At 42.7% G+C, this 23,859-nt stretch overlaps 1 protein-coding gene and 1 long non-coding RNA gene across 2 annotated transcripts in view; one reads left to right on the top strand and one right to left on the bottom strand.

Moving 5' to 3' along the window:
• Positions 1-10,329: 10,329 nt before the first annotated feature.
• On the bottom strand, positions 10,330-12,660 carry LOC145354226 (uncharacterized). The gene is made up of 2 exons (XR_013888834.1): positions 12,481-12,660; positions 10,330-11,153 (listed from the first exon to the last, which is right to left on the bottom strand). It is a non-coding gene; the product is annotated as an uncharacterized LOC145354226 (long non-coding RNA).
• Positions 12,661-12,827: 167 nt separating this feature from the next.
• Positions 12,828-23,859, top strand: part of cacul1 (CDK2 associated cullin domain 1) — a 96,077-nt gene continuing 85,045 nt past the window's right edge. The window contains 3 exon segments of the mRNA XM_080205850.1: positions 12,828-13,080; positions 13,083-13,134; positions 13,136-13,311. Of these exon segments, the coding sequence (XP_080061976.1) occupies positions 12,951-13,080; positions 13,083-13,134; positions 13,136-13,311 (358 nt within the window). The 5' untranslated portion in view covers positions 12,828-12,950.

Genomic DNA, 23,859 nt, shown 5'->3' with positions numbered 1-23,859 from the left:
AAATCACAGGTCCCCCTTTGAATGCTGCACTCCTAGGTCCTTTTAGCAAACACCAAAATACAGTAACATGTCCCTTACCTGTCTCAGGAATGCCTGATGTTGTGATATGCGATCACATGTTCTTCCATTTTAAGCTAAAAAGTATATGGATATGAACACTGGAAGCATGAGGCTGGGAAACTGACAGTTTATTAATTTATTACTGTGCTCGTGGCATTTCAGTCCTCAGATTATGTATGAAAGGTCAATTCCACTCATGTTATCAATATTTTCTAAGAATGGTCCAGATGTGAGAAGACATTCATGAGAAGTATCAAGGAAAGGTCAAAAACAAAATCTGGGTCTTATCAGTCCTGAAAGGGGACAACAAAGACAAATTCATGAAGCGATTTATAATCATAAATCCCATTAAAAAAGATAAATCTGGGATGCGAGTATGTTGTGACAGAAAGGGGAATGGTGACTGGCAAATCTGGACTAATATTGTCTTTACACACAAAAAAATTAACATTGGGTTTAGTCAAATTATTTTAAAAATAGTTAAAGGCTGTTATGGGAGGCAAGGAAACCTTTTTTTAGATGAATGAAGTATTGCGATATAAACCAATGTTGCGATATAAACCAATTATATGAGCTGTGTCTGATGACTGGGCCACCAGTATGTGATACTTACTGGATCACTGAAAGCTCCTTCTGATCTTTGTGTATTCTGTCGTGGACAGAATGTAAGAACTGCATTACTACCTGTAATGATTTTTATGGAAAGAAGTATATATTTTCTTATCTTAGGGGTGCGCATACCAATCAATACAATTCAGAAGCAAGCTTTCATGAGTTTAAAATAAAGGTTATTTATTCTCCCACGCTTACCCTGAATAAATGGAATGTCATTCACTCGCACACACGCGCACAAAAAGATTGGCTACAGATAAAGATAGTGCACTTTTACAGATTGTGGTCAATTCAGTCTCTGTTCACAATTTCCAATCTACAACATGAGAGGTTTGTAGTTTCTTGAATGGATTGATGATTCAGAGTTGAAGTGAGGTTGTTGTAAAGTCAAAGCTGGTTGTCAGGTTTCTTGTAGTCGAATATCAAGGAGGTTGGTTCTCAAGTGAACTTTGAAACTGGAACAGGTGAAGTACTTTGGCTGCTTGATGATTTGCAGCTAATTTCAGTCTACTTCTCTGATTGGCTGATGACTAATGGTTCTGATGGTTCTGTTGGGTGCTGGGTGATAAAGGTGCAGCCTCTGAAACCAAACTCAATCACATGACGATTGGGTGAATACCTCTGAGGCCCAGCAAGTTCAGTTTGAATGTGAGAGGCCAATGCAGATTTGAGAGTTGCCATTATCTTTCCTTTGGTCCAGTATGAAACATGGAGACAGGAAGTCTAGAAACCCCATAGTCTTTAGTTGTTGGCCCACTATTAAACAATGAGGTGTATGAATTCCACATAGTTGTGGAATTGGTTACTTGCTGGAGACTTCACACAGTCTGTTTAGGCGGTTTAGAACGGAGTTGAGGAGGAACTTCTTCACTCAAAGGGTGGTGAATCTCTGGAATTCTCTGCCCGTTGAAGTGGTGGAGGCTACCTCGCTAAATATTTTTAAGACGCGGGTTGATGGGTTTTTGATAAGAGAGGGGATTAAGGGTTATGGGGAGAGGGCGGGAATGTGGAACTGAGCCACGACAGATCAGCCATGATCTTATTGAATGGCGGGGCAGGCTCGAAGGGCTAGATGGCCTACTCCTGCTCCTATTTCTTATGTTCTTATGTCTGTAATCCAAATAGCAAAAATCACATAATTTGTGGCAGCCACCTTAACAGCTTGTTTGCTTCCAATTTTTCAAAGTTCATAACATGACATGCCTTTACTGGGCATGATCAGAACTCCCCACTCACCTGATGAAGGGGCAGATCCCCAAATGCTAGTTGTGTTTGCTACCATATAAACCTGTTGGACTTTAATCTGGTGTTGTGAGACTTCTTACTGTGTTTATCCCAGTCCAATGCCGGCATCTCCACATCTTTACTGGGCACAACATGCCTCTGCCGTACAGCAAGAAATGGAATTTGATTACATTTTAAAACACATTCTGTACTCTTTCTACCATCCACACATCAATCTTATACTGTAATTGTCTGCAACAGTTTGATTTCAAGCTTGGGTTTGATGGGTTTTTGATAAGAGAGGGGATTAAGGGTTATGGGGAGAGGGCGGGAATATGGAACTGAGCCACGACAGTTGAGCCATGATCTTATTGAATGGCAGGGCAGGCTCGAAGGCTAGATGGCCTACTCCTGCTCCTATTTCTTATGTTCTCATTGTCTCTTTTAGGACAAGGCTCAAATGTGATTGTATTTTTGTCAGGTGTTGATGTCTGGCCTAGAGACCCCTTTTAAATTTCCTCATTAAATTTTCTCAAATGGGCTTGGATTTGTAATAACATTTGGTTGTAGCACGTGTACCACCAGCAGCATGTGATTTCTGATGAGTGAGTGTACAGATTAATCTGCAGTGCTGGAAAGAATGGATTTCACAGGATGTTTAAGGATAATGGGTCAGATTCTCCAACCTTGCCCACAGTTGTGATTCTCTAGACTTGCTGCAGTTGAACGGAGATTTGGCTGAGTGCCAAATTGTCTGTTCTTGCTGGCAATGGGGCCTGAATGGCCAGAGAATTACAGCCAATGTTTATAATACACAAATTTCTGTTCCTGCATAGTTAGAACGTACAGCACAGGAAACAGGCCCTTTGGCCCATGATGCTGTGTCAAAATGGTGTCAAATTAAACTAATCCTTTCTGCCTGCCCTTGGTCCATATCCCTCTGTTCCTTGCATATTTAAATGCTTCTCTAAAAGCCCCTTAAACGTTCATATTATATCTACCTGCACCCACCCCTAGCAGCGCGTTCCAAATACCTACCATTCTCTGTGTAAACAACGTGCCCCTTCCTTTGAACTTTCCTCCTCTCATCTTAAGTGCATGCTCCCGAGTATTAGTCATTTTAACCCAATCTATGCTTCTTGAATGGCTGTTGTCAGGGCCCATAACCTTTGCAGTATCCAGTGCCTCCAACCATTTCTTGATATTATGTGGAGTGATTTGACTACGCTGCAGATAGCAGGAGGCAGAGATGGGTCATCCATGTGGTATGTCCAGCTAAAGATGGCTGCAAATGCTTCCATCTTATAATTTGCACTGATGTGCGAGACTCCCACATCATTGAAGATGGGGATTGTGTTGTTTCACATCCTCCATTAGCTGTTTATTTGTCCACCACCATTCATGTCTGGATGTGGCAGGACAGTAGAGTTTAGACCTGAGTGGTGGATGTGGGATTGCTTAACTCTGTCTATTGCAGGCTGCTTCTACTCTTTGGCATACAAGAATTCATGTGTTATAGCTTCACCAGGTGGACACCTCATTTTTAGGTATGCCTTGTGCTGCTCCTGGCCTGCCCTCCTGCATGCTTCATTTAACCGGGGTCGATTTCCTCGCTTTGATGGTAATGGTGGAATGAGGAATCTGCTGAGTTATGAGATTATGGATTGTGGTTACATAAATTCTGCCAGTGGTCCACAGTACCTCATGGATGCCCAGTTTTGAGTTGCTAGATCTGTTTGAAATCTATCACATTTAGCATGGTGATTGTGCTATACAACACAATGGAGGGTGTTTTCAGTGTGAAGACAGGATTGTCTCCACAAGCAGTCTGACCAATACTGTCATGCAGGTAGACTTTTTCCTCTTATTAGTTCCCTCACTACCTGCTTGAGACCCAGTCCAGCAGCTACTTGGTTTAGGAACCAGCAAGCTCAGTCATTAGCAGTGTTCCGGAGCCAATCTTGGTGATAGACATTTGAGGTTTCCCTACCCAGATTATATTCTGTGCCCTTGCGACCCTCAGTGCTTCTGTCAAGTGATCTTCAACATGGATGAATACCAATTCATCTGAAGGGGGTAAGGTTGAGACTAGGATGGTAACCAGCAAGAGGTTTCTTTGCCAATGTTTGAACTGATACCATGAGGCCTCATGGGTCCAGGGTTGATGATGGGAACTCCCAGGGCAACTCCCTCCCAACTGTATGCCACTCTTACCTCCTCTACCTCTACTGAGTCTGCCCTGTCAGGGCTGGATTAGCCATTGTCATTTCCGGTGTCTTGATGGTCAATCTGATGCAATTCCTTTTTGGCTTTGTATAGGTTTGATATACCGAGTGGCTTGATAGGCTGTTTCAAAGGGAGTTAAGAGTCAACCACAATATTTTAGGTCTGAGGTCACATAGGGGTCAGACCAGGTAAGGACAGAAACTTCTCAGATACTGAGGCAGTCCATGTCCAAATGCAGTAAGAATTGGGCGGACAAAGTAACATTTGGGCACACAAGTGCAAGGCAATGACTATCTCCAACATGAGAGGACTTAACCATTGCCCCTTGGATGGCACGGTGGCACAGTAGTTATCACTGCTGCTTCAGAGTGCCAGAAACTCGGGCTTGATTGTTGGCTTGGGTCACTGTCTGTGCAGGGTCTGCACTTTTTCCCATGTTTGCGTGAGTTTCCTCCAGGTGCTCCAGTTTTCTCCCACAGTCCAAAAGACGTGTTGGTTTCGCATTGGCCATGCTAAATTCTCCTTCAGTGTACCCAAACAAGTGCCAGAGTGTGGCGACAGGGATTTTCACAGTAACTTCATTTCAGTGTTAATGTAAGTCTACCTGTGACTAATAAATTAATGAAATAAAAATGTAAAAAATTGACATTCAATGACATTACCATCACTGAATTCCCCACTATCTACATCCTGAGGGTTACAATTGATCTGAAACTGAGTGTCTATCTGGGCATGTCAAAGGCCAGGAATCCTGCAGTGAGTAACTGAACTGCTGACCCCCCAAGAGCCTGCCTACCAAGGCACCGGTCAGGAGTATGATTAAATACCCTCCACTTGGCTAGATGAGTGCAGCTCCAACACTCAAGAAGCTCGATACCATTCAAGACAAAGCAGTCCGCTTGATTGCCAATCCTTCCACAAGCATTCACTTCTGCCATCATCTACGAACAACGGCAGTCATGTGTACCATCTACAAAAAGCACTGCAGGATCTCACCAGTGTTCCTTTGGCAGCACCTTCCAAACCCACGACCATGACCATCTAGAGGGACAACAGCAACAGATACATGGGAATGCCACCGCCTGGAAGTTCCCCTCCAAGTCACTTACCATCATGTATCGCATTCCTTCGCTGTCGCTGGGTCAAAATCCTGGAATTTCTTCCCCAACAGTACTGTGGGTGTACCAACACCTCAGGGACTTCAGTGGTTCAAGAAGTCTGCTCACCACCACCTTCTGAACGACAACTGGGATGGGCAATAAATGCTGCCCTAGTCAGTGACGCCAACGTCTCACACATGAATAAAATACATTTCCTCTCCCTAAAGGGATATGAGAGAACCCTCACAACAATCTTTGTGGTAACCGTAACTAGCTTTTAATTCTAGATTTTTATTAATTGAATTTAAATTCCACCAGCTGGTTGGAAACAAATTCAGTCTTCAGATCATAGACCTAGGCCTCTAGATTATTAGTCCAATGTCATTGCTATCGCAGACTATATTTGGAAGTCTTAACAATGATAGAATACCTGTACATGTTAGCTAACAGAGTTTTGGAGGCTTTCCCTTGCTATTTATGTACCATGTGTTGTTCCACCCAAGGACACAATGCCTTGGTCAGATTATTTCCTTATTTGTGGATGTTAGTCTTAAAATTGAGACTTGCTGATTGTCTGGTAGCTTAAGTTTAAGCAAAAGCTTCCTGCTTTTATGGGGTTGTGTGCTAGCAGTCTCCTTTTAAATACCTTTATGTTTATGCAGAATTAGGGCTACAACGCATTGAAGTTGGATTGCTGTGAACCAATTATGTATATCAGAGGGTTTGGAAGCACTGGAAGTCAGATGCTGAGGTCAGTAGTCCATTGCTGCTGGCAGGCTGTGAAATACTTAGTGTGTTAGCTGGAGGATTCTTGCCAATTTTTAAAAAGCATTATAGTGAGTGAGTTCCAATTGCCATACTATGAAACTTTGCAGCCAGTTAAAGATATAATTTGCTGGACGCAATTATTGTATATATTTGTGTGATTGCAACTTTTGGCCTGTCGCTCATTTTGTTATAAACTGCTTGTCATTTATTGTTAGCTCAGGCAGGCCTCTGGAATATATTCAGAAGTACTATGTGTGTACACCATGGAATTACGCAATTTAATGTTTTTCTCTCTCCCTCTCTCATCTATATTGGCCCAGATTTTGTGGTAATAATAATGGTGAAACTGCACTCCTCTGAAACGGAAAGCAGCTTCTGGAGTCTGCACATGCAGTCAAATGTGAAAATCCAAAAGTTGATGGCAGTGATTCTATGCTTCTCCATAGGGTGGGCTATTGAAGACCCTGGATATTTAATTCAATTAGAAATCATTGAAATGATAAGAACTTGCCCATTTACAGTATTAGTCTTATTGTAAAAACACTTGGGAAAATTCACACCTTGGTGAAGGGAATGTAGTGGGTTTTTAAAGGTGCATTAAATTCACAATTACTGCTGAACGACACTTATAGAATCACAGAATCCTACAGTACAGAAGGAAGCTATTCGGCCCATCGAGTCTGCACTGACCACAATCCCACTCAGGCCTTATTCCCATTATGTCATGCATTTGCCCTGCTAATCCGCCTGACACTAAGGGGCAATCTAGCATGGCCAATTCATCTAACCTGCACATCTTTGAACTGTGGGAGGAAACCAGAGCACCTGGGGGAAACCCACGCAGACACAGGGAGAACATGCAAATTCCACACAGTGGCGCAAGCTGGGAATCGAACCTGGGTCCCTGGCACTGTGAGGCAGCAGTGCCAAACTCTGTGCCACCATGCTGCCCACTTCTGGTTCTAATAACCTAATTTTATATTTGTAAAGTGTCAAATTTCTCAATTACAACAAAAATACAACAGGAACGATCTTACCTGCCGTTCATGCCATGCTCCCGCTGCAGCGAGGTCAGAGAATTTGGCGCCCAGCCAAATCTCCATTCACTGAGGCAGGATACATACACACAAGCAAAGGATTTTGTCTATGTGTAGAAGACAAACGAATCAGACCAATTTAGGGCCCCACTTCCAACCAAAGTAAGCTCCTGTCATATGGAGTCAAATGTTGCCTTGAAATTGATGTAAGCTACCCAGAATCACAGAATCCCTACAGGGCAGAAAACAGTGCCAACCACAATCCCACCCAGGCCCAATTCCCATAACCCCACATATTTAACCTGCTAATTCCCTGACACTAGGGGTTAATTTAGCATGGCCAATCAACCAAACCGGCACATCTTTGGACTGTGGGAGGAAACCTGAGCATCCGGAATAAGCCCACACGGACACGGGGAGGATGTGCAAATTCCACACAAACACTGACTTGAAGCCGGAATTGAACCTTTTGTCCCTGGCGTTCTGAGGCAGCAGTGCTAACCACTGTGCTACCATGCACCATCTGTAATGGATTTTAATGTTCTCTGTATTTATAGGCTCTGATGCTAAGTCCCAATATTCAATCTGATTGACTTTCCCGACAAGCTGTCATCGACCCTTGCTTAAAATCTAAATCCTTACAAGAATTCTATGTGCAGACCTTTCCCCAAACTCGAGACTGGATTACTAACTAGTTTCCATGTATGGCTTTGTTCTCTTTGACTGTCCAGATATTAATGATTACTCCACATACCCAAATTCCTATCATCGTTTACTCCTGGGTACTGCATTTCAACTGAATGACTTTAGTGCATATTTCCTATCAGCAATCATTCCAAATATGCTGGGAAACATTCTCTCTTGACCTACTTAATGGAGGCATCAGCTTCCAAGATGGTGGATGAAGCACAGTTGATCTTAGGATCAGGCGTGGCTTCATTTGCTGGTTCATAGAATGTGAGAAACTCTACAGAGCAGAAGGAGGCCATTTGGCCCATTGAGCCTGCACTGACCACAATCTCACCCAGGCCCTATTTCCATGAGCCCGCATATTTACCGTGCTAATCCCCCTGACAACCTAACCCGCACATCTTTGGACTGTGGGAGGAAATTGGAGCACCAGGAAGAAATCCACCCAGACATGGGAAGAATGTGCAAACTCTGCACAGACAGTGACCCAAGGCAGAAATTGAACCCAGCTCCCTGGTGCTGTGAGGCAGTAGTGCTAACCACTGTGCCATCGTGCTGCCCATTTTCTCACATGTTTCTGAGATCCTTGTTAGGGGAACTTCAGGAGGATTGCAAACCAGCCCTTCCATCATTCCACTTGTTGCCCCAGTGAATAGCAACTGACCATTACTGTGTCTGATTAGACTAGCTGATGAAACCCGCGACATTCACTTTTCTCCTGTTACTTTCATTTTAAAATTAAGATACAATGGATTAAACATGTGACATCAGTAACTTTAGGAATAGATAAAGAGCAGGAGAGAACACCAGAGGACACACACACACATACATACAGCTTCGGTTTTCTTTGACTTGATGCCAATATGGGAAACAAGTAACTTTATGCTGAGTATATTTTAAACTGTGAACATTATGCTAGTTATAAGGCTATCTCCTGCAGTTAAAATATCAAAGATATGGCCACTTGGGGTGCACTCCTAACCAAGATATATTATTTAAGGATCACAGGTGTGTTGTGATCAGCAACACAATGCAACACATGTGCCCCCTGGTGGCCAGCAATAGTTGCTATTTATGGTATTTTAAGCTATATTTTATAATGTGATGAAATTTGCACATACCTATGTTTTGGAAAAGAAGTGCTAATAAATTAATCAGCAGGGAAGTCTCAATGCTGCCAAATGGACTGATAGTAAAATAGTCTCTGTATCTGGATTAGTGACCAATGTTATACCACTGACAGAATCATGGTTACATATATGTTTCACTCTGCCAGGATAATCAGGGAAGACAACAACTGCTCAGGCACATATTGAATCTGTGGTAGCCTTTGGAAAAAATGTCCTCTAGCATCATAAAAATAAGATCTTAAGTAAATCAGAATCCCACAAGATCTCATAATGTTGATTCTGTTAGTTAAGTAAAATCCTGTCAGGTTTTAAAAGTCTAGCTGCTAATTACTTTGACAGCATTAAAGAAAAACTTTACAATTTTTGTTGCTGTTGCTCTGATTACTGATAGCAGATGTTCATACTCCAATAATATGGCAGATTGGGTTGAGACAACTACAAGGATGACTTCTTTGCTTTAAGTAATATTTGGTGCCTCTGAATGTATGCAGCCATTTAGGAAAATAATGATTTGTTCATATTGAGAGCTCTGTGATTCTTTATGAACACTGACCCTTTTCCTCATGTGAATCATTTTGAAGCTGTTACAAACTGTCATTTTCTGAAACAGCTGCCTCTGATGGGTATAAAGGATTCCCCCTTCCCACCTGAGAGCAGCCCACACAGTGAAAGCTGCTGGGACGCCTGCTTTGCTTCCAACTACCACTGTCACACGTAATATAGCAGTGGAGGCGGAATGAGGTCCTTAAGCAGTCATTAATTGGGCCTGAATCCACTCAGTGTAACGTGGAGAGTTGGCAGGAAGGTCACCATTTTATTTTACATGCCACCCTCCCCCATCCACCTTTGAATACACTGGCAGAATCCACAGAACTCAGTCCATGATTACTAGTGAGCTAGGAGGAATTAAAATAAAGTTTAGTTATTAGTCACAAGTAAGGCTTACATTAACACTGCAATGAGGTTACTGTGAAATTCCTGTAGTCGCAACATTCCGGCACCTGTTTGGGTCAGTACACCTAACCACCATGTCTTTTAGAATGTGGGAGGAAACCCATGTAGATGTGGGGAGAATGTGCAAACTCCACACAGACAGTGATCCAAGCCAGGAATTGAATCAGGGTCCCTGGCGCTGTGAGGCAGCACTATTAACCACTGTGCCACCCAAAAAGAATTAGAGGCTCATGATGCAAATTAAACTCAGCCGAGATGCATCAGGGCCAATAGCCAAATTTAGGCAGGAAATTGAAGCGGGTCAAGTTTTAAGTAATGTATGCATACAATATGCAACAGGAGCAGTACTGTAGCTTCTACAGCTAAAGGTAATAGCTAATATAGCAAGCATTTAAGACACATTTCATGATGCTGCATCTCATAATTATGACTCAACAATAAAGTAGCTGGGATGGAATGAGTATGCAGTTTATGCCAAAAGACATTTTGAAAGACAATGTAAGAATAGATACTCAAAAATTCATGTTGTCTGATGAATAAATAAAGGCACTGGCTTTATTAAAAATGTTTGCCAATTTTTTCTGCAAAATTGCAAACTATATCATAATACACCATTGTCACTAGTTTACACAAGATATCACAATCACAAAAATATCAAGCTACTTCTCTGCATTCTCCCCACATTTAAAAGCATGGGGAAGACGATCTGAAATTCCTACTCAGTCAGATGGTGTGAATAAGAAAAATGTTGATCATTAATGTAAATGATCTGTGTATCTTTTACACTGGTACAGTCTACCAACTGTTGTGCATAGTATTGCTCAGTAGAATCATTCAACATTAACATTGGCTGAATCACCTTATTTTCATGTAGACACACAGGGCGGGATTTTATGGTTTTATTTGCCCTGAAACCATTAAATTCCACCTGAGGTCAATGGACCTTTCCATGGTCTATTCCTCTTCCCATGGTAGTAAAATTCCAGCTACATTATTTGTGTATATTCTTGTCCTCCAGTAGCTGATATCAAAAATTGGGCATGGCCCAGTCTTATCTTAAATGTTAACAAATAAGTAGTGATTTGAAGGTACAAATGTAATTAATTAAAAAAAATTATAATCAAGTTCCTATTTTGGCAGACTGGTAGGCTGGAATTCTCAGGGACTAATACCTTTTCACCATAACCCTGTGACTCAAAAAATTGGACTCATCATCTGAAGTGATGTTGGTATTATCAATAGCAGCCACTTCAGCATGGTATCAATAGTTACGCTAATTTAAACAGTGTAGACATTAATTGGAAACAAATACTGTGATCACAAATTGATTGCAGTGTACAGCTCTGGCCGCCCTGTAACGAAAAAAAGGGGAAAGGGTACATGAAAGATTTACAAGATACCAAAATTGCAAGGCCATATCTCATAAGCTTTGTCCCTTTTCTCTTTTAGATGAGGCGAGAAGTGACCTAATAGATGTTTTTATCATCATGAAAGGTTTTGATGGAATGGACACAGATGGAATATTTTCCATTTTTAGGAAGAGCAAAACTATAGAGGCCATTAATGGCAGGAATGTGGAACTCTATCACAGGGTGTGTGGTTGGGGAAAATCTTACTGATGTATTTGCAGGGATTGGGGGGGGAACTAGAGCATGTGCGCAGAAGAAGGGAATTGAGGGTTACACTTAAAGGAGTTGGGGAGGGATGGGGGGGGTACAGCATTATTCATTGTTGCCTGACTGGGCCGTTTCTACAAAGTTGTCAATCACAGCCTCAGGGACCCAGATTCAATTCCGGCCTCGGGTGACTATCTGTGTGAAGGAGTTTGCATGCCCTCCCTATGTCTGCATGGGTTTCCTCTGGGTGCCCCCACAGTCCAAAGATGTGCAAGTCAGGTGGATTGGACATGCTAAATGGCCCCTTAGTGTCCAAAGATGTAGGTTTGATGGATTAGCCATGGTAAATGCACAGGGAGGTTACAGGGATAGGTGGGGGAAAGGGCCTGGGTGAGATGTTCTGTTGGAGAGTCGGTGCAGGCTCGATGGGCTGAATGGCCACTTCTGCACTAGAGAGATTCTATGAATGTAGGAGCAAATCTCACAGTAGGTTCCGGTGGAAATTTTGAAACCTCCTTTGAGGCAGACAACCAAGAACTGCAGGAAACCTGAACTCCAGGAGACCTGCAGCTTGAGCTCCGCAAACCAGGAATTTTGGGTGCAATGGAGTTCAGCCCAGTCCAGCAGTGCGCCCCAATCTCCTGAACTGATCCCTGTCCCACCCCCAGGCTGAAGAAGCAGTTCTTGAGTCAGTTGAGTTGGTTAACAGCAAGCAGGGCTTCATCAGAGCAGGGGTTTTTTGTACTGTCACAAGTAGGCTTACATTAACACTGCAGTGAAGGTACTGTGAAAATCCCCCTGTTGCCACACTCTGGCAATGCTAAATTCCCCCTCAGTGTACCCAAGCAGGCGCCAATGTACTTAACCAGCATGTCTTTCAGACTGTGGGAGGAAACCAGAGCACCCGGAGAAAACCCACACAGACATGGGGAGAATGTGCAAACTCCATAAAAAGTCCGTTGGACTTTAACCTGGTGTTGTGAGACTTCTTACTGTGTAAACGCCACACACACAGTGACCCAAGCCCGGGTTCCTGGCACTGCGAGGCAGCTGCGCCACTCACCTGAACAACGATTGAGCAGCCATACAGGGATTTTCTGGGCCGCACTCGCCGTGAAACCGGAAAATCCTGCCCGAGATCCAACGGACCCTTTGCATCGTCCGCCCAGCCCGATTGCCGGGGCGGGGCGGGGCGGGAAAATTCCGCCCCCCTTCCCCGCAGCGAGAGAGCCACTCACCCTAACCGAACCGCCGGGCCCCAGGCTCCGCTCACAATGGCGGCGTTCCCTTGGTTACCGTCGCTAAGGAATGCCGCCGGGCGGTGGGGGAGAGAGACGGGCAGCGGTGTCGGGAAAGTGTCGCAAAGGCACAGGTCTGATGGGCGGCAAAGAGCCGTAAAGTGGAGTTGGGTGGCTGGGGTCGGGGGGAGGAGAGCTGGCGATCTCGGGGAGAGAATATTTTAAAAAAACAACAGTGACATTCATGTAGGAGCAATCTAATCGCATCTAAATATAAATCCAGCGGCGGAGCTGGATGAACAGTGACTCCCCTCCCTCCCTCCCCGCCGTGACAATGGAGGAGAACATGGAGGAGGACGCCAGCTACCAGCAGCTGATGATGGACGATCACAACCACAACAACTGGGAGGCCAACGCGGACGCTTATCATCACCACCAACAACAACAACACCATCACCACCACCACCACCCCAGCCAGCCTGCTCTGCCCGAGCCGGGGGGCTCGCTGCCAGCACCCCGCCAGCCTAAAGAACTCCTGCCGCATCCCATGTCCCTGAACGGGGAAGAGCGAGGGCCGGCAGCGCACAGGGAGCCTGACACCGAACCCATGGCCAGCAAAGTAACCCTGAACATCAACAGCTCGGCCTCCAAGTTCTGTAAGTCCAGCAGACCCCAGGCGGATAAGCCCGTTCGCAATCGATGGTTAAAGCCAATAAGGATTTCACAAGTGTGTTTTCTTTTAAACAGAAAGGGCTGTATGTGTTATGAAAGCTCCGATTAATCTGTTGGGCGCCCTGGAGTTTGCATTTTTTTTAACCATGATCAATGCCATCTGCATTCTTCTACCTGTTCTACAAGGGGCATTTAACCCTGTTTGAGGGTTAGGAGTGTAGGAGTGGCACAGTTGGGTTGCCATGGTGGCACTGTGGTTAGCATGCTGCTTCACAGTGCCAGGGACCCAGGTTCAACTGCCGGCTTGGGTCACTGCCTGTAGAGTCTGTACGTTCACCCAGTATCTGCATGGGTTTCCCCTGGATGCTCTGGTTTCATCCCACAGCCTGAAAGACATGCTGGTTAGGTGCATTGGCTATGATAAATTCTCCCTTGATGTAACCAAACAGGCACCAGTGTGGGCTGACTAGGGGATTTTCGCAGTAACTTCATTGCAGTGATAATGTAGGCTTGCCTACATGTGACACTAATAAACAAACTTCAAAAACTTTATGTAATTATTGTAACTGCGGATAAATACAAAACTGGAATGGAGGTACAATTCAGCTGAGAGGCCTAGCCTCCTGAATGCCAGTCCTGAATCAGCTGCAAATCCGAATAATAACCTATCTGTGAACTCAAAGCTAGAAGATCAACTGTTGATTTTATAGATTGTGTTTTGATTTTAAGAGTAATTAGGGATGGCAATAAGGAAGTACAAAGATTAATTTCATCAGAAGGGATTTTATCTGCTTAATAAATGTTCGCATGTCTCCTGTGGTGGCCTGATTGTGTTCTCTGTAGCATTAATTTAGACATTCTGGACATGTTGGACTTGTCTCTTTGACATCCAACAGTAAACTGGAGTAATTGACAACTGAGAGTTATTGAATAAATTGATTGTGTTAATGTAGTGAGAATGGTGTGCTGTTCTTTCAGGAACATCAGGACATAAAGATTGAGTATTGCGTTATGGCTAATGTCAGACATTTGTTTTTTTTTTAATGTTTTGAGTGAATTGTGTTGCGAATAATAAAAAAGGCATGAAATAGAACCTGGAATTAATGGGATGACCTAATCATGTTAAATGTTACTCTAATGATGGTGTGCTACTGATTAACTGTGAGCACACAGTCCAATATTGTTGGCTCAACCTATTTAAACATTAATTATTGCAGTCTCTTAAAAAAGTGTAAAAGAAATAGCTTTCCATTTCCGTTCTATAAATATCTGAAAATTTGAAGTTCAGAAAATAAATAGTGCCAAAACACACACAGCAGTGTGTCACCTCCTGATATTTCAGTCTGCATCTGCAAAATCCATTGTAGTGCTGAACCATACAGAGCTGGAGGATTTTGGGCTTGATCCTTGTGCTGAGTTAGCTCTGATCTCCCAGAGCAGTGGAGCTATCGTTGGTTTAGGTATCATGCTACTAGAGGATAAGATATTACAGGGAAGAAAAAAGCTGGCTGGAGTCTCTGCTTGTGAGTGCTACCCTGTGACCCTCTGCTATCAATTGCACATGGGCAGGCCATCATCAGAACATTGCTTTGAAGTAATGTAATGCTTGGTGTCTAGGGACCTTTGTGAAGACTGACTCTTTGCATGGTGTGCTAAACTGCACTCCAGCACTGATCAGAGGATTGGTGAGAAGAGTGGAGCAAATTGAAGTTACTATGTGATTTGGTAAAAGTGATTTATAGTAGCCTTTTAGAGTCATTCAATGCCATTAAATTCTTCATGAGCAGGTATCAGGGTGAATTTTGTGGAACTGTTTGAAATAACCCATGTGTCTTTTGAATAGATCTGTGACTCTTCTTCAACCAATGCTAAACTTATTTACATTTTAGTATGGTCTCTGGAACAACGAGATTAAAAAATGGGCAACTAATGTGGTCATAGTATCCAAAAATGAAATACACTTTTGCAGTAGTAATATGTTTAAAAAAGACAATTTGTATTTTGATGAAACTTGATCGCTTTATACAGCACAATTTGACCTCAGAAGATTCAAAATGCTTTGTACTCAATGAACTACTTTGAAGTGTGGTTGCTGTTGTAATGTAGAGATATGATAGCCAATTTGTACAGAGCAGGAGCCTGCAAACAACATTGAAATATTGACCAAGTAAAGGCAGGAATTTCCTGGCCATTCGTGCCGCACCATTGCTGCAGACGAGGGTAGAGAATTTGGCACTCAGCCAAATCTCTGACTGCAGTAGGACCAGAGAATCCTGCTGGCGGGAACGGTTGGAATTTTCCAGCCGATGTGCTTTTGGTAATGTTGGTTGGGGAGGTAAAGATTGGCCCGAACAGCAGAGTGAACTCTGTTGCAGACCTTTGAAATAGTGCATGCAATCTTTTATGCCCACCTGTGAAGGCAGACCAGGCCGCAGTTTACTGTGCCCTTTCTGAAAAAAAGGTACCTCTGACTATGGAGTATCCCCTCAGAATTGCACAGAAGTTCAATCTGGATTATGTGCTTAACTGGAATGGGATTGGAACCCACAACTTTCTGACTCTGAAGTGATGGTGCTGGTTCAGGGTTTGTAGGGGCCATTTGTTTGGAATTAGTTCAACCCTTGAAATGTTCTCAAGATTTTAGCAGTGACTGGACAGAAGAAAACATTTTGCGCAAGCAAAGTGTGTTTTCTGTTGGGTATATCCAGCTTGAATATTTAAAAAGTTGCTTCCTCATCATTGATTTAAAACGTTTCTGTCCCCTTTCTGAATTTCTTGATTTTTTTCTTCTGGCTATTCTGTTCCAAATGTTTGCTGTGCATTTGCTACAAGGCAATTTTTTATTTTTGTTCTTGGAAGATTGAAATGATTTTTGTTTTTTTACTCTATGGGCTGAAAATATGTTATATCAAAGATTGCTGTTCAAAATATTTTTATGGGTAGTGAAGAGCAGATGATCACTGTCTACCTTGGGATATAAGAACGTTGAATTTTTTGATTGCCTCTGTTGTAGCGCACTTGAAGACGTGATTGGACAACTGACTGCCTGCTTGCCAAAAAGAAATATGTGATTTGAAGTCATGTTATTGGAGAGAAAGGGGAAGTAAATATAAAAGGAAAGTTTTGGCTAATTGTGATTGATCACTTGTGATTCTGCAAATTACTCTTTTCAGTCTACCTCTGTCTTAGCATTTCTTTCCCTTTAACTGTCTCTCCCTAGTAATTGGTAGTCACTTAATTTTTTTATATCATTTACTGCTGGGTGTCTTTTCCATTATTTTAAATTTATTTTTGTGTTGGTTCTGATGTTGGAACTTGGGGAGGAAGAAAAGAATTACCAAGGAGAGAAGGTGGATTTAATGGAAAGGAAATGGAAAATAAGTTTACTTATTAGCGTCACAAGTAGGCTTAGGTTAACACTGCAATGAAGTTACTGTGAAAGTCCCCTAGACGCCACACTCCAGCACCTGTTTGGGTACACTGAGGAGGAATTTAGCATGGCCAACGCACCTAATCAGCTTACCTTTCTGACTGTTGGAGGAAGTCCAAGCATCCAGAGGAATCCTACGCAGGCACAGGGAGAATGTGCAGACTCTGGCCCGGGAATCAAATCCAGGTTCTTGGAGCTGTGAGGCAGCAACACCTCCTCCACAAACTTCCTCAAAGCCGGTGCTCCGCAAGGCTGTGTTCTCAGCCCCCACTCTACACCTTATACACCTATGATTGTGTGGTCATATTCCCCTCCAACTTGATTTTTTCAGATTTGCAGATGACACCAACATAGTGGGTTGGATCTCAAAGAATGATGAGATGGAGTGCAGAAGTGAGGTAAAGAATCTGGTGGACTGATGCAATGACAATAATCTCCCTCTCAATGTCAACATAACGAAGGAGATAGTCACCACCTTCAGGAACCTTAGTGGAGAACATGCCCCTGTCTACACCAATGGGGATGGAGTAAAAGTGGTCGAGAGCTTTCAGGTTTTTAGGTGTCCAGATCATCATCAACCTTTCCTGCTTCCACCTCCCCCATGCCAACATTATAGTTAAGAAAGCCCACCAATGTCTATACTTTCTCAGAAGACTAAGGAAATTTTGTCAGGCCCGCTACGTCTCTTTCGAACTTTTACAAATGCACCAAAGAAAGCATTCTTTTTAGTTGTGTCACAGCTTGGTAGGACTCCTGCTTTATCGAAGACTGCAAGAACCTACAAAAGATCATGAATAAAACCCATTTCATCACTCAAACCAGCCACCCATCCGTTGACATTGTCTACACTTCCAGCTGCCTCAGAAAAGCATCCAGGATAATTAAGGACCCCACGCACCCTGGACGTACTCTCTTCCACCTTTCTCCGTTGGGAAAAAGATACAGAAGTCCGAGGTCACGTATCAACCGACTCAAGAACAGTGGCCATCAGAGTTTTGAATGGACTTGCTTTGCACTACACTGATCTTTCTCTACACCCTAGCTATGACTGTAACACTACATTCTGCACTCTCTTGTTTCCTTCTCTATGAACGGTAGGCTTTGTCTGTACAGTGCGCAAGAAACAAAACTTTTCACTGTATACTAATACATATGACAATAAATCAAATCCGTCCTAATCTTTGTGCCACTGGAGTAGTCAAGCAGGAACTGGAGGCAGGAAAAATTACTACTGGAGCTGAAGCCAGGTAAATGAGAAGAAGGAGGGCAGTGGTGGTGGTTTGTGGAGGTGACAGGAGAATAGATTAAGAACTTGGAGGGGGCTGATGTATGAGAAATGCAGTGAGGAATAATTGATGGGAAAACTGATGGAAAGGTGGCTAAAAATAAGATCTGCACTACTTCTGTCATTGTGCAATTGAATATCTGGGTCTGATTGGTGTGTGAACTGGACCACAAAGCATTTTTGGGTCGCGGTCTCGTCTGCCAAAACCACTCACTATTCCAGGATTATTTAAGGTTTCATTTTCTTACTGCAAACCCTGCACTTGAGTTATTCATTCTCACCTCCCAACAAGTCAGAGCTGCTCGTGGGTTTCTTTGTCATTAAGTTTGAGACCATCCAATCAGATTTATGGTACAGAACTGGCGACTTGACCCAACCAGCACAAGCTGGTGTTTACCCTCCACCTGAGCTTCCTATTGTTTGATTAAGAGAAATTTTCTCTAACTACACAGATGCCAAAGATGCGTGGATTAGTTTGATTGGCCATGCTAAATTGTCCTGTGTAGGTGAGAGGAATTAGTGTGGTAAATATGTGGGGTTGTGGGGATAGGGCAAGGGTTGGGATTGTTGTTGGTGCAGACTCGATGGGCCAAATGGCCTCCTGCACTGCAGGGTTTCTGTGATTCCTTGTATATCGAGAAGATCAAACCTCTTACTTTGTGGCCCCTACCCAAACTCCATTCCCTCGACTCCATCCCTCTTTTTGCAACTGATCCTGTAGATTTTGTAAACTTGGTGTCATATTTGGCCCAGAGGTGAGCTTTTGACCATATATCTGCACCATCACTATTTCCATCTCTACAACATTGTCCAACTTTGTGGCTGCCTTACTCATTTACTGAAACCACACACCCTTCTACTGTGCACTTGCTCTCGCATCTCTTTGTATGGTTTGGTTAAACTTCTCATTGATAATGGTCCTGTGAAGAATCTTGGGAAGCCTTACTACGTTAGAAGTGTAATATCAAAACAAATTTTTGTTGCTGTAATGATCTCAGGATTGGGTATAAATAATCTCTTAAGTATGAACCAGTGGTGAGCAGTAGTATTTCACCAAGGTTACATTCACACATCTTTCCTGGCACTATACTTTTTAATAGCGCATATACTGATCCATTTTCACTTCAAATGAAGTACCTGAACAGAGATGCCATCTATGTGAAAAGGTTTGCAGTGACAACTTGCAATAGTTGATGTTGGAACGTGCACAGTTTTTATACTTTTATTGGTTGTCTATGTCATGGTGATGATTTTATTATTTTGGTTGCTAAGTAAATATTAATTTTGCAGTGATTTATTGTTGCATAATACTGGATGAAAGTGAAACAGTTGATTTTAAATAATTCAACCTGCATTTGGTTAGAACAATGTGTACGTTAGAGTTCAGAAGGTAAAGAAGAATATGTAGTTGGTAATGGTTGTCAAACATAACATCACATGCATTTTTGCAGTGCTTCTAATGTAGAAAGAAGGTCCACGGTGACTATAGGAACATTATCAGAAAATATTAAAATTAAACCAGTGAAAGCGGTTAGGTGACAAAAAAGCTTGGTCAAGGAGCTGATCTTTAAGCTGAGACTTAAAAGGAGAGAAAGAAAACCTTTGGGAAGAGATTGAGTTTTTAGAGCTTGAGATAGATGAAACTGGCTTTCTTGCACTTCTCTTGCTGTTTCCTACATAGTCTGTGTATTAGGTTTGCGAATGATGATAGGATGCACTTGCAGCCAGTTTGATTTTTGTCTAATAGGCTGATATTATGTTCATGCCCACAAAGCATCACTTAATTTCATCTCTGTAATAACGATGAGACGAAAATGTGAGTGAAAAAGTGTATATGCTCCCATATTAACTGAAACAAGACATTCTGTTTGCTGGTTCATAATTATGCCAGCATAATTAAGGACCCCACACACCCCGGACGTTCTCTCTTCCACCTTCTTCCCTCAGGACAAAGATACAAAAGTCTGAGGTCACATACCAACCGATTCAAGAACAGCTTTTTCCTCACTGCCATCAGACTTTTGAATGGACTTACCTTGCATTAAGTTGATCTTTCTCTACACCCTTGCTATGACTGTAACACTACGTTCTGCACTTTCTCCTTCTCTAAGAACGGTATGCTTTGTCTGTCTAGCGTGCAAGAAACAATACTTTACGCTGTATATAATACATATGATAATTATAAATCAAATCAATCAATAACTCTATAATAACAATCCGGAAAGCCTGCTTAAAAAAATGCATGTTTGTGGCTACTTTGACCTGTGTGTGGGTATGATTAGTATGTTTGGAGCTGTTTGAAACTGTGTCTTGTCACTGGTGGCAGGAAGAAAGTAGAATGTGGAATTTATGACATATGAAGATTACATTTTACAGAAAAGGCAGCTTTGAAAACTTAAATTGAAGGTCATGAAAATATGCTTATTTGAAATAGTGACTTTTAATCCCATTGGTTGGAAACTTGGACTTGAACTTTTAAGAAAACTTTACGAAAGCAACAGGCTAAAGCTGAAGACTGAAATGTCAGCCAAAGAAATGGCTGCTCAAGCTTGCATTACAATGCAGTCCACATTCCACTTCATTCGGATGGAGATGCCAGCTCTGTGAAAGAGCCCGCAAGAGACAATTAACCCCCCAAGGAATATGAAAGACCCACTCTTCACTGGTATTAACAAGGCATTAAAACAAGTTCCGGACATTCAACTGTTGGAGATGGCATGTTAAATTTAATCAGTTGGATGATGATGGTAACTTTGTAAAAATTGAATACTTAGACTGCACACACCCCCCCCCTCGCCCCACCCCCTCTGACAGTCGAGAGAGCAAGTCTTGTGGTCAATAAACCCCTTTTTTATGTGTTTAAACAAAGAGGCATTTTTGCAGCTGGCTGATGCTGAGATGGTGATGAACTGAGTACAAGCAGCTGAAGCTGTTGAGCCTTGCACTCTCTCTCTCACTCCTCCCTTCCTCGCCAGCTTCCAGTGTTGTTTGCTGATGGAGACCAAGCAGAGGTATGCCTATTGCAAACAATGACCTCTTAAAACAGAAATTCTGCTCAACATCACTGTCTCTAGAGGAACAGCCAAATTAACCCACTTCAACTTTAAATTGAAACATCAGGATCACTGAAGTACCAACAGAATCACTGACAGAATATTACTTTCCCTTGGCATTAATTTTATCAACCTACCCTTCCTCACTTTGTAATTTGTATTTATATGTGTGGATCCTATGAATGACGTATGCATGTGAAACTTGGTGAGTAATTTATTATTTTACCCAGGTCAGAGTAAATACAAAACTAATGTCTTTCTTGTTAAACTTAACCTGTCCGATTGGTTATTTTATGCAATGCGTAGAAAGTTAAATGCTTAGAGAGCTGCCAGTATATCCTTTTAAATTAAAAAATACAGTTATGGTCAAATGAGCAGGAAAAGAGAGGAGCCATTCAACTCCTGCTCACTTCATTTCATTATATCGACGTACATAAGTGCTTTAAACCATGTGGTCTGTCGGCAAGCTCAAATACATAAATAATGGTGCATTTTTCATGCCTCTGCTGCCTGTTTGAAAAATGTCCAATTAGCTTTTGACAGTTCTGATTGAATCTGCTTCCAGGACTCTTTTTAGGCACCGCATTCCAGATCATCATTCATGTATTTTTTTTCCTCACACTGCCTCTTTTGTCAATTGTTTTGGTTACTGAACCATTTTCCAGTGGAAACGTTTTTTCTTTTCATCTGTGATTTTGAAGGCCTCTGTTAACTGTCCACTTAACCTTCTTTGCTCCAAGGAGAACACTTCTCTGATCCTTTACGTAACTGTAATTTTTCACCACCCTCTCTTTGGCTGTGAAAATGTCGTGCCCAAGTCCAGCATGGGCCTAACCAGTGTTTTTAAGAGTTAATGTAACTTCTTGACCTTTTGCACTTTACCATATATTTATAAAGCCAGTGATCCTGTGTATTATGTTTCCAACATTTTTAAAGTTACCAATATTTGTATCTTGAATTAAATGTCACTTGGAACTTGTTTGTCTTGTTTCCTGCCTTTTTAAAAAAAGGGTTAGGAGAGCTCAGAGGGTGTTGGGTAAAGGAAAGCCCCAAGACTTTTTACTCTTATGTGAGAAATAAATGAACGATCAGGGTGAGGTTAGGGCCAGTCAAGGATAGTAGCAGGGACTTGTGCATAGAATCAGGAGAGATAGGTGAGGTGTTGAATGAATACTTTTCTTCAGTGTTCACTAAGGAGATGGGCCATGTTTTTGAGGATGAGAGTGTGATACAGGCTGATAGGATGGAGGGGGTAAATATTCTGAGGGAAGATGTATTAGCAATTTTGAAAAACCTGAGGGTCGATAAGACCTCTGAGCCAGATGGGATACATCCTAGGATACTTTAGGAGGCAAAGGATGGGCGGCACGGTAGCATAGTGGTTAGCACTGCTGCTTCACAACTCCAAGGACCTGGGTTCGATTCCCGGCTCGGGTCACTGTCTGTGTGGAGTTTGCATATTCTCCTTGTGTCTGCATGGGTTTGTTCCAGTTTCCTCCCACAGTCCAAAGATGTGCAGGTTAGGTTGATTCGGCCATGCTAAAATTGCCCCTTAGTGTCCTGAGATGCGTAGGTTAGAGGGATTAGCAGATAAATGTGTGGGGATGTCGGGGTAAGGCCTGGGTGGGACTGTGGTCGGTGCAGACTCTTTCTGTATTGTAGGGTTCTATGATTCTGGAGCCTTTAGCTTTGATCTTTGGGCCCTCACTGTCCACGGGGATTGTGCCAGGAGGACTAGAGAGTGGTGAATGTTGTTCCTGTCTTCAAGAAAGGAAACAGGAATGACCCTGGTAATTATAGGCCAGTTTGTCTGGAAAGGGTCCTAAGGGATAGGATTTATGACCATTTGGAAAGATGTAGCTTAATCTGGGATAGTCAGCACGGTTTCATGAGGGGTAAGTCTTGCCTCACAAATTTGATTGAATTCTTTGAGGAGGTAACTGAAGTGTGTAGACGAAGGTAGAGCAGTTAATGTTGTATACATGGATTTTAGTAAGGTGATTGATAAGGTTCCCCATGGTAGGCTCATGAAGAAAGTAAGGAGGTGTGGGATAGAAGGAAATTTGGCCAATTGGATAAGTAACTGGCTGTCTCATAGAAGACAGAGCGTGGTAGTGGAGGGAAAATTTTTAGACTGGAGGCCAGTCACCAGTGGTGTACCACAGGGATCAGTGCTGTATCCTCTGCTATTTGTGATTTTTATCAATGACTTGAAAAAGGGGTTGAAGTGTGGGTTAGTAAATTTGCTGATGACACCAAGATAGGTGGAGTAGTGAATGAGGTGGAGGGCTCTTCTAGGCTGCAAAGAGGCATTGTTAGGATGCAGAGCTGGGCCGCAAAATGGCAGATGGAGTTTAACCTTGATAAGTGCGAGGTGATTCATTTTGGTAGGACAAACTTGAATGCGGATTACAGGGTCAACAGCAGGGTTCTGAGGAATGTGGAGGAACAGAGAGATGTTGGGATTCATTTCCATAGATTTTTGAAGGTTGCCACTCAAGTGGATAGAGCTGTAAAGAAGGCTTATAGTGTGTTAGCATTTATTAACAGGGGGTTTGAGTTTGAGTCGTGGGGTTATGCTGCAACAATACAGGACCTTGGTGAGACCAAATTTGGAATATTGTGTGCAGTCTGGTCACCTCACCATAAGAAGGATGTGGAAGCATTGGAGAGCGTGCAGAGGAGATTTACCAAGATGCTACCTGGTTTGGAGGGTAGGTCTTATGAGGAAACGTTGGGGGAGCTGGGACTTCTCTCTTTAGAG

Source organism: Carcharhinus amblyrhynchos, chromosome 17, assembly GCF_965287045.1.
Source record: "Carcharhinus amblyrhynchos chromosome 17, sCarAmb.v2.hapA, whole genome shotgun sequence".
In the NCBI taxonomy this organism is placed as follows: domain Eukaryota; kingdom Metazoa; phylum Chordata; class Chondrichthyes; order Carcharhiniformes; family Carcharhinidae; genus Carcharhinus; species Carcharhinus amblyrhynchos.
Note: the sequence above shows the minus strand (reverse complement) of the source record. Positions and strands in the feature narration are given on the sequence as shown.